At 38.5% G+C, this 12,038-nt stretch overlaps 1 protein-coding gene across 4 annotated transcripts in view; it reads right to left on the bottom strand.

The window, feature by feature from the left end:
• VPS45 (vacuolar protein sorting 45 homolog (S. cerevisiae)) overlaps positions 1-12,038 on the bottom strand; it is a 91,715-nt gene that overhangs the window by 29,482 nt on the left and 50,195 nt on the right. For all 4 annotated transcript variants that reach the window (XM_011937760.1, XM_011937759.1, XM_011937762.1 and 1 more), the window contains one exon: positions 10,750-10,881. In XM_011937760.1, coding sequence (XP_011793150.1) covers positions 10,750-10,881 — 132 coding nt within the window. The remainder of the gene's footprint in view (positions 1-10,749; positions 10,882-12,038) is intronic.

Below are 12,038 nucleotides of genomic sequence, written 5' to 3'. Positions count from 1 at the left end.
AAAAAAAAAAAAAGAAGTCTCTGTAGTTGGTTACTACTTTTTATTCCTGTGTATTTCATTATATATGAAAGGAAAAAGGGAAGTAATACAAAATTCATATTAAACTTCATATGGCTATGGAAAGAGAAGAAATATTGACTGCCTCTCTTTATTTAGAAGGCAATTTTATTAAGAATGTTGCTAAGGAGATAATTAGCTTCTGCAAAGTGCCTTGGTGTCTTAGCAGCAAATACATGCCTTCTATTTTAAATGGTGTTTAAATCTAAACAAAGATAATCACAATTACAGCTAATCAGAGCAGGCCCTATAGAAACAAATCACACAACTACAGAAGGCCTGCATATATAGAACTCCGCTTCATTACAACCAGCGCCTGAATCACTAAAAAATATTATCGCAAAAGAACTGTTTTAAAGAAATAAAGTATGCAAGAAAGAGCCACTTTAAAATCATAACTTTGAGGTCAGGCGCGGTGGCTCAAGCCTGTAATCCCAGCACTTTGGGAGGCCGAGACGGGTGGATCACGAGGTCAGGAGATCGAGGCCATCCTGGCTAACACGGTGAAACCCCGTCTCTACTAAAAAATACGAAAAACTAGCCGGGTGAGGTGGCGGGCGCCTGTAGTCCCAGCTACTCCGGAGGCTGAGGCAGGAGAATGGCGTAAACCCGGGAGGCGGAGCTTGCAGTAAGCTGAGATCCGGCCACTGCACTCCAGCCTGGGCGACAGAGCGAGACTCCGTCTCAAAAAAAAAAAAACTTTGAATGACTTGAATTTCAGATTAAACTAATGTATATTTCCTATTAGGATCTAAGGGACCTGTATCTTCAGGTAACTTCTGGCTTAAGATGACGAGCTTACTTATACAAAGGCCCTATTCTCACACTAAAAATTATGTTCATTTTTGGAAATATACTAAGGAGGAAAGGAATAATTGCTTTCTATTCTTTATTTTTAAGTTTTGTTTACAACTAAGATTTTGTTTCAATTTACAGTAAAAGCGATCTTGATGTATGTTAGAAATAGAGAAACCCGGATCAAGGTTGTTAAAATTGCTACCTGAGGGGTAAGGGTACTTGTTATTTTTTGGGATGCAGGAGATCAATTTTGACCTATCGACCCATTACATTAAGTGATTAAGTAATAAAAAAAACTAGTAGGTGGTAGTTCTGAAATTTGAGTGCAGAATAAATCTGTAGTAATCTCAGATTTTATTTAAGAGTTGTAATAGGGAAACCAAGTGACCATAAATATCCCACAAAAGACATTTCCTGTTCTGGAAGGATAGTAGCTTCTGTGTTAGCACATCACACAGTGACAAGATATCATTTCTTTCCTGTTTATTGGAGTCCCCACTAATCCAAATCCATGGATTTGGATGTAAGATATGTAAGACATGGCAACCATACCATGACTTACATGATTCTAAATATAAAAGGAGAGCATATATCATGGCAAATCTAAACGTATACCATTTTCTAATCTCCCTAGTCTCTCAAAAAGCTACTTCTGTGCTGCAGAGCTCTTGAGATCAAGGCTGTATTTTTGTCATCATTTATTCTTTTGGCCTGTTTCCTTAAGAAATAGCCCATATATTACAGAGAAAATTATACACTAAAACTCCTACAAAATTAAACCCTAATAATTCACAGAAACAAATTATTCAATGTTTTCTCTTCCAAATCAAGGTCTTCATTGCTAGTTCACTGCAGCTCTACTATATCCAGGAATAAAACTGATTTTTTAAAAATATTAGCCTTTCCATTACTGAGAGCCTAAGATTCCAATATGTATTAAGAGTTGTAAATCTACTAAATATGTTAGTAATACCCAAGGTATCCTACATTCATCATGAAAACTGAGCCTTTCTATTCAAAGCTGAAACTACTGCTTTCAATTACTTAAGCCTTTACAATTTTAACTGGCCTCTGAAATATAAATTCCATCATCTTCTTACTGGTATGATAAATTTTACTATTTACTTATTGGCTAGGGGCTATATATTTATAAAAGTAAACTATAAACACTTGATATTAAATCATTTATATATTGCAAAAATCAACTAATATTTTTTCCTGTTTGGTGATTGTCATAGCAACTCCCTCTTCATAAAAGTTTCATTGGTCAGGAAGCCAGTGAACAATTCTGTCCAAAATTTTATTGAATCTTTATTGCTAAGATATTGGCTCAAATGTAATACAGTGTACTGCTTAGCATGCTATTAGGTCACACAGAGATACAAACGCTGACAATAGCTAGAAGAATCTAGCATAAAGCCTTTGCAGGGCTGCCTTACCTTCTTAATTTTATATAAGGATGATTCGTTGAGGCCAGGTGCGGTGGCTCACTCCTGTAATCCCAGCACTTCGGGAGGCCAAGGCAGGTGGATCACTTGAGGTCCTGAGTTTGAGACCAGCCTGGCCAGCGTGGTGAAACCCCCGTCTCTACCAAAAATACAAAAATTAGCCGGGTGTGGTGGTGCATGCCTGTAGTCCCAGCTACTCTGGAGGCTGAGGCAGGAGAATTGCTTGAATCTGGGAGGCTAAAGTTGCAGTGAGTCGAGATCACGCCACTGCACTCTCCAGCCTGGGCGACAGAGCAAGACTCCATTCCCAAAAAAAACAAAAGGTCATTTGTCAGGAACTTGAATACTAATTTAAGGAAAACCTTAGATGTTTCATTGTTTTATTTTTTTCTTTGAACAGAAAATGAAGTTTTATTCATAGTATCTTTTTTTTTTTTTTTTTTTTTTTAAGACACGGTCTTGCCCTGTCGCCCAGGCTGGAGTGCAATGGTGCCATCTCGGCTCCCTGCAACCTGTCTCCTGGGTTCAAGTGATTCTCGTGCCTCAGCCTCCCGAGTAGCTGGGATTACAGGCGCACACCACCATACTCGACTAATTTTTGTATTTTTTAGTAGAGACAAGGTTTCACTATGTTGGCCAGGCTAGTCTCGAACTCCTGGCCTCAAGTGATATGCCTGCCTTGGGCTTCCAAAGTGCTCAAAGTGCTGAGATTACAGGCATGAGCCACCATACCCAGCCCATAGCACTAGTAATTAGTCAAACACATCTAAAACGTATTTTTGTATGTAATATGACTAAATTAGAAAGACATATCTAAAAATCTTTACTAATCTATCTTTCTATCTAAATCCAACTTATATTATTTATTTTGAGACAGGGTCTTGCTCTGTCACCCAGGCTGGAGTGCAATGGTGTTATCTCGGCTTACTACAGCCTCTGCCTCCCAGACTCAAGTGATTCTCCCGCCTCAGCCCCCCAAGTACCTGAGACCACAGGTGGCACCACCACGCCTGGCTACTTTTTTGTATTTTTGGTAGAGATGGAGTTTTGCCACATTGCGCAGGCTGGTCTCAAACTCCTGAGTTCAAGCAATCTGCCCACTTTGGCCTCCCAAAGTGCTGGGATTACAGGCCTGAGCCACCATGCCTGGCCCCCAACTTATTTTTAATTTTTACTTGCTTACTCATTTATTTATTTTTGAGACAGAGTCTCACTCTTGCTGCCCAGGCTGGAGTGCAGTGGTGCGATCTTGGCTCACCGCAACCTCTGCCTTCCGGGTTCAAATGATTCTCCTGCCTCAGCCTCCCGAGTAGCTGGGACTACAGGCTCCTGTCACCACGCCCGGCTAATTTTTATATTTTTAGTAGAGATGGGGTTTCCCCATGTTGGCCAGGCTGGTCTCAAACTTGTGACCTCAGGTGATCCACCCACGTCGGCCTCCCAAAGTGCTGTGATTACAGGCATGACCCACCATGCCCGGCCTACCTACTTATTATTATTTATTTTTATTTTTTGAGATGGAGTCTCCCTCTGTAGCCCAGGCTGGAGTGCAGTCGGGCGATCTTGGCTCACTGCAACCTCTGCTTCCCAGGTTCAAGTGATTCTCCTGCCTCAGCCTCCTGAGTAGCTGGGACTACAGGTGCACGCCACCAGGCCCAGCTAATTTTTGTATTTTTAGTAGAGACGGGGTTTCACCGTGTCACCAGGATGGTCTCAATCTCCTGACCTTGTGATCCGCCCACCTCAGCCTCCCAAAGTGCTGGGATTACAGGCGTGAGCCACTGCAGCCAGCCTATTTTTTTAAATGGAGATATACACATTTAATTTTAACCTGCTGATATTTCAAATTAAAGGGATGATGCTACAATTCTTAGTTACTGGCCATAAGGCTACAAATAGTGAGAAATATTACCTCTCAGAGGAACCACTTAAGGGCCAATTCATCTTTTTGAATTCTGATATGGAAGCCTATTTAAAAGCATATGATTAACTAAATATTCATGAAAGAACTCATTTCGATCAAGAAGACAAAATCCTATACAGCTACCATCAAGTAATAAATAAAACTTTTTGAACCCTAAATTATTAAATATTATTTAGAGAATAATGCAGTATTAGGCATTCAAATAACAGGAAGGAAATGCATAGTGGTCAAAAGCATGGGTTCTGGCTTCCAATACTAGCTCCATCTCTTACTAGTCATGTTTACTTGAGTAAGTTAATCTCTCTGTGCCTCAGTTTCCATATGTAAAGATAACAACAGTAGAAACTTTATGTGAGGATTCAATGAGTTAATAGATTTAAAGTATGCAGTACAGTGCCTAGCACATAGTATCTACTCAATAAGTATGAACTATTACTACTTTTATTAGCAGCAAAGGGAGAAACTTGAATAAAACAGCTCTAATAATATTATGTCACTTCTGTGCTCAAAAATATTCAACAGGTGACCCTGAATTAGGTACAAAAGCCTCAGTTTGGCATTTTAGGATGCACAGCTATCTTTCCAAATAATATTATCTACTAGTGTTCAAAATGGAGTTTCTATAATGTCACTACCATTTTATCTACTCCCAAGATCATAACCACACTGACACTTCCATTTCTGGAATTAAGGCAGATTATATAAGGTGAAAATTATCTTGTAATAAAACACGTACAAATGCAGGATAAAAAACAACAAACATCCTTTTAAATGAATATCTAAATTCTTTAGAAAGTAAGAGGAATTGCCAAGGGTCAGCACAAAAAGGGAATAAAAACTTAGCTTGATAAGTATAAACTCACGCTACCACTATCTAATAGGTGTGTGCCAGTGTTATTAAACAAGGGCACTGTGTTTTAGTAGTCACAGAGGGTCAGGAAAGAAGGCTTAGGCCTTGGTAAGAAAATAAATCAAAATTGAGATTTCCATGTAATATAGAAACTCTCACTGAAAAAGTGGACTAAAAAAATCTATCTGCACAAGCAGATATGCTTTGCAAGGTTCAGGAACCATTAAGTATAGAAACTAACATAAAAATGATTCCAGACTGACAATGCTCTTGGGGTACCTAGCAAAAATGAAAGAAAAAATATGCAAGAGAGATTGATCTTGAATGTCAGCTCCTCATGGGTGCTATAGATAAAACCCTTAAGATAACTCATAAGTCAAAATTACAGAACACATGCAGAAACGCTTCATCATGAGCTAATGTTAGCAGATACAACAGCAGAATTAGACCTCCACGTAGTTCAGATTATAGAGTTAATATGGTTTAGGAAAAATAAAGGATTTGAAAACATGAGAAAAAAAGAGGATATTCACAAAAATATCAGGCAAATTTGAAAAAGAAGCAAATAGAACTCATAAGCATAAAAATATAATCTTAGTGGACTTAGTAGACAAATTAAACATAGATCAGATATAGCTGAAGAAAGAATTACTAAACTGGAACACTGATCTGAAAAAATTATACAGAAGACAGCACAGAGAGATAGCAGATGGATAATAAAAATGAGAGATTAAGAGACCTGAAGAATAGATGAAGGTTTAACACATATCTCACAATAATTCCAGAAGGATAGACAACAGGAGATGAAAGAGAAGCAACATTCAAAGAAATAATGACTGTAAAATTTCCAGAAATGCCAAACATGAATTTTTCATACCAAGTAATACAGTATTCCATTGTTGTCTTACTTTTAAGTAAGTGAAAATTATCAACCTGAAATTCTAAACTCAGCTGAATTAAGACACTTTTAGACAAAGGCATCAAAATGAACAATAGCTGAAAAAAATATTAAAGTTTTTTTTTTGTTTGTTTTTAGACAGGGTTTCATTCAGATAGGCTGGGGGGCGGTGACACGACCATGGCTCACTGCAGCCTCAATCTCCCAGGCTTGTGATCTTCCCACCTCAGCCTCCCAAGTAGCTGGGACCACAGACACATGCTACCATGCCCAACAGATTTTTGTGTTTTTTTGTAGAGACAAAGTTTCACCATGTTGCCCAGGCTGAACTCCTTGAACTCCTCTTGAATTCCTGGGCTCAAGCAATCTCCCTGCCTCGCCCTCCCAAAGTGCTGGGATTATAGGTGTGAGCCACTATGCCTAGTCCATGCACAGCTAATTTTTACGTTTTTTTTTTTGTAGAAACAGGGTCACTCTATATTGCTCAGGTTGGTCTTAAACTTCTGAGCTCAAGTGATCCTCCTGCCACGGCCTCCTAAACTACTGGCCAATATAGAATATATTATTCTATATATATATAGAATGGTGTCTTGCTCTGTTGCCCAGGCTGGAGGGCAGTGGCTTGATCTTGGCTCACTGCAGCCTCCACCTCCCCAGTTCAAGCGATTCTCCAGCCTCCTGAGTAGCTGGGATTACAGGCATGTGCCACCACGCCTGGCTAATTTTGTATTTTTCAGTAGAGATGGGATTTCACCATGTTGGCCAGGCTGGTCTCGAATTCCTGACCTCAAGTGATCTGCCTACCTCGGCCTCCCAAAGTGTTGGGAGTACAGGCATGGGATTCAGGCAAGAATGTTCTTTAGTAAGAAAATTGGATTGAAGAAAGAGCCAGGAGGAAAGAAACAAAGTGGAGGGGGAAAAGGGGGCAAATATGTGGGTAAATACAAATAAACACTAACTACTGAAAATAATGATTAATTTGGGAATTTAAAAAGGTAAAACCAAAACACTGGACAATGATAGTATACAAATTGGGAGGAAGGTGATTACAGTTAAAACACTAAGATTCTTATATTATTTGTGAGAAAGGCAGAAATAGATTAAATTTAGTCTTTATTTCTTCTTCTTCTTTTTTTTTTTTCTTTGAGACAGAGTCTTGCTCTGTCACCCAGGCTGGAGTGCAGTGGCATGATCTCGGCTCACCTCTACCTCCCAGGTTGAAGCATTCTCCTGCCTCAGCCTCCTGAGTAGCTGAGACTACAGGCGCCTGCCACCGCGCCTGGTTAATTTTTGTATTTTTAGTAGAGATGGGGTTTCACCATGTTGGCCAGGCTGGTCTCAAACTCCTGACCTCATATGATCCACCCACCTTGGCCTCCCAAACTGCTGGGATTACGGGTATGAGCCACCGTGCCCAGTCTATTTCTTCTTTTATTCAAAAAATATCTTCTAAGAACAGGTAAAATGAATCTACAGTGACAGAAGTCATAATAATGAATACTTTGCAGGGATCTGTGACAAGGAGGGAGCATGAGGAATAAGAAAGGCTGCGGGGGGTGCTGGTAATGTGCTATTTCTTGATCATTACACTCAGTGGTCGTTTACTAGATATATTCACTTTGCAATGTTTTACTGAGCTGTTTTATCATTTATATACTTTTCTGTACATAATGAAATGCCTGTGTAGAAGTGTATGTATGTGGTATCATAGAAAGATATTTAGTCTCTGTCCCCATTCTTGGCACAGAGCTCCTAATTCCCTAAGAATTTTCTGAGTACTGAGGGTGACAGGATTGTCTTTTGTTTCAATGAGATTACTCTTGGTGGGCCTCTAGGTAGCTTCATGATGAGGGCTAGTTGCCTGAAAGGCCAAGCCTTTATAAGAAACTTTGAATTTTCAGCCTCACGCCTGAACCTCCAGGGCTGGGGAAACAGCTGGAGCCTGAATCAATCACCAGGGGCTAATGATTTAATCAAGCATGCCCACATAACAAAACCTCCATAAAAACCCCTACCCAATATTGTTCGAAGAGTTTGTGGGTTGGTGAACATATCAAGGTGCTGGGGTGGGGTGGGTGTTCCTGGAGCAGGCATGGAGACTCCACACCTCATCCCTATACCTTGCCCTATGCATCTCTTCCATTTGACTGTTCCTGAGTTGTATCCTTTACAATAACTGGCAAATGTAGTAAAGTGTTTTCCTGAGTTGTGTGAACTGTTCTAGTAAATTATCAAACCTGAGGAAGGGGTCATGGGAACCCCTGATTTACAACCAGTCACTCAGGTGGTCTGGGACTTGTGACTGGCATCTGAAGTAGGGGTGGTCTTGTGGGGTTAAGTAAGCCCTTTTAACTTCGAGATGAGATGCTAACTCCAGGTAGATCGTGTCAGAATTGAATCAAATTGTTAGATATCCAGTTGGTGTCTAGAGAATTGGAAAAATGGTGTTGGGAAAGACCTGGTGTATTTGGTGTCAAGAAGAAAAAAGCCCCTCACTGTAATATTTCTGTAGAAGTTATAAAAGGAAACCCTACAGCACTGTTTACACAAAACTAAAATTCTGATAGACTGTAAAGATATCATGTTAAATATGTATCCTAAAAATAATTTTTAAAATGCATGTTAGTATTTACATAATCTTGGGTAGGAAAGAACCTTCCAGGCATGACACCAAAGGCAGAAATCACAGGTAGCTGTGACAATATAAAATTAAAATAATAACAACAAAACTTTTATATAACAAAACACTGTGAATAGTATAAAACAAAAATATAGAGGAAAAAGATTTGTAAAATATATACTAGACAAATGGCCAATAACCTTAATTATATACATAGAATTTAAAAAATTATTTTTATTTTTTATTATACTTTAAGTTCTAGGGTACATGTGCACAATGTGCAGGTTTGTTACATATGTATACATGCGCCATGTTGATGTGCTGCACCCATTAACTCGTCATTTACATTAGGTATATCTCCTAATGCTATCCCTCCCGCCTCCCACCACCCTACGACAGGCTCCGGTGTGTGATGTTCCCTACCCTGTGTGCAAGTGTTCTCATTGTTCAGTTCCCACCTATGAGTGAGAACATGCAGTGTTTGGTTTTCTGTCCTTGTGATAGTTTGCTCAGAATGATGGTTTCCAGCTTCAACCATGTCCCTACAAAGGACATGAATTCATCCTTTTTTATGGCTGCACATTATTCCATAGTGTAGATGTGCCACATTAAAAAAAATTATTAAGAAAAAAAAGGAATACTCCAATTGTGGAATGGGCACAGAATATGAACTAGCAATTCACAAAAGAAATATATAAATGGCCAGTGAGTTCTGGACACTAAGAAAGAGGTTAGTAGTTGGCCCAAGTTCACAAAAATAGTATAAGGGAAATCAGGATTCGAACCCAAGAAATCTTACCCAATAAATACTTGTTTAATGAATGAATGATTATATATTCAACACTAGAAGATGTTTACATCAGACTGCAAAATGAAAGTTAAAAGGCAGAATGTACGATGAGATCCCTTTCTGCCCACACAGTCACACAAACATCTATACAAGCTTAGAAAAAAGGCCTGAAAACACTAAAATGTAACAAGTGGTTAGATTATGGAAACTTTGTACTTTGTACTTTCTGAAATAAAAAAATTTAGAATATGCACATATTACTTCCATAATAAAGGAGAAAAGTTATATTAAAAACCAAATAATCATACAAAATAAAAAAGTACATAAATACTTTTAATGACTCCAAATTCTCTATGCATACATGGCTCAGCATAGATCTCTCAGGGTCACCAATCTTTAGATTCAACAATCATGTCATGGTTCTCCAGTCTTTTCCTCTTCTACCTTTAGCTGCCAAATTAATCTTCCTTAAACACTGTGGCTTTCTTGTAATCACTGCTTTCAATAATTCCCCATTTTCTATGTAAAAAAGTATAAATTCCCAAGCCTGGCACTCAAGGCCTTCCACAATGATGGCATTCAATCATCTTTTCACTTTATTACACACATTCCAGCTAGTTGACTATTTGCTGTTCTTTGTGTATGTATGTTGCCTTCAGCTTTTATAACTTGTTCATGTGGTTAACTCTACCTAGAATGTGCTCTCCCTCCATATGTCCTTTTCACCCAAGGCCCAGCTAATATACTATCTTCTATGTGAAACATTTGCTAATTTCCCTTAGTCACTCTGAGAATCCTTGGCCCTTTCATCTGCCTCTCTGGGCACATATTTTCTTACTTTTAAATCTTTCCTAATAGACAATAACTTGAGGTAGGATCTTTAGATTATTCATCTTTGTATTCTTACTGAATACTTGCTAAGTGAATAAAGTTAATCAACAAAATAGAAAAACTCCCAGACTTCAATGCCATTAAGAAAGTCTAAGCTGTGGCTATTAGGTTTCTCCTTCTTAAAAAAAAAAAACCAAAAAAACCAATTTTTAATTTTCCCCCCTTCCTTATGAAGTAGGTCCAAGGGTTTCTCCTTTTTTGAACACACAGGAAATACAAATTGTTAACAGTGTAAGATGGTTCTCACTTTCTAGGTCTTTGACCAAATTAAGAGATTTATGAACTTAACGAACTTAACTACTATAGATCCTTTGTTTCACAAATTCTTAAATTATTCTGGAGCTGCAAACACCAGAGAATTTCAGTCTACAGCAGTTTGGTTAGTATTGACCAAATTTTTCCAACATAAAGGGAATTTAAGCTTTATCCTCTGGGAAGGAGGACACAGCTGTAGAATGAATGTTCTCCTTTACCTTTTCGTGTTGTGCACCGTGGTGCCTCCCAGGACAATCCTCACTCCAGGAGTGGTGCGGTTCAGGTTATAAACTGTTAGAGCCTCTTCATAGGTGGCTCCTCCAATTACAAACACAATGATATCCTGAGGTCTGCAATAATGAAGAATGAGATAATATCACAGGATAAAAAAAAAAAAGACTGTGACTTATATACACAGAGTTTTAATTTCTAAACCTTTTTTTTTTTTTGGTGGAGGAAGCAGAATTAAAGCAGAATAGAATAAAAGGTTTAAAAAAAGTTTTAATTATCTGAAATTGGCAGGAAACAGAGCAGGAAATGCTGAATAGTGATTTGCTTTCTGTTTATGAGCGGATGTCTTATAATTTCTGTGCTGTGGATTTCAGAATAGCACAATAGTGTTTGCTGGAACCAAATGTAGAAATATTCTTTTATATTCAAGAGGGTGCAGAATGCCTTACCGTCACATGATATCAATACAGCAGTATTTTATGTTTGTATTAATACTACACATCTCCTTTCATGTATAAGCCCTTTGTCAAATACTTAGTACAGTGCTATTACAATGGCCTCTGTCCAAGGACCTCAAAACATTTTTGAAAGAACTGGCATATTTGGATGTCCCCAAAACATGGGAACTAGAAACATTTAGTATTTTGAGTATAAAAAAGAGAATGGGACACATAAATTAATGGTGCTTCTAGGAACTCCATCTTTTCTTGAAATATTTTTTCTGAATCCTTTGATAAACCAAGAAAAAGAAACCATGGAAACCAAAAAAACCATGAGTGTAGCCGATACTGGACATGTGAACACAGCTCAGTCACTAGCTTTACTTGAGTAGCACTGTGTTGTTTTACTGTTTCCTGTTTCAATCCTTATCAAAATGGCTTCATAACAAAATGAATGTTCCTCCTATCAGCTCCTTCTGTAAGATATCACCAAGAAGGAGATCAAATTATTTTCAAAATCATTAATGTTTGTCCTGTTTTTCTTTTCTCATGCGATCAAAAGAAGATAAAATTAATCCTACTAGGCAAATAATTTTGTTAAATCACTCATTGGACACTAAAACTACATCAAGCAGAAGCATCCTTTTTTTTTTTTTTTTTTTTTTTGGGATGGAGTCTCGCTCTGTGGCCCAGGCTGGAGTGCAGTGGCCGGATCTCAGCTCACTGCAATTTCCGCCTCTGCCTCCCGGGTTTACGCCATTCTCCTGCCTCAGCCTCCTGAGTAGCTGGGACTACAGGCACCCGCCACCTCGCCCGGCTAGTTTTTTGTATTTTTT

Source organism: Colobus angolensis, unplaced genomic scaffold (assembly GCF_000951035.1).
Source record: "Colobus angolensis palliatus isolate OR3802 unplaced genomic scaffold, Cang.pa_1.0 Scaffold169, whole genome shotgun sequence".
NCBI lineage: Eukaryota > Metazoa > Chordata > Mammalia > Primates > Cercopithecidae > Colobus > Colobus angolensis.
Note: the sequence above shows the minus strand (reverse complement) of the source record. Positions and strands in the feature narration are given on the sequence as shown.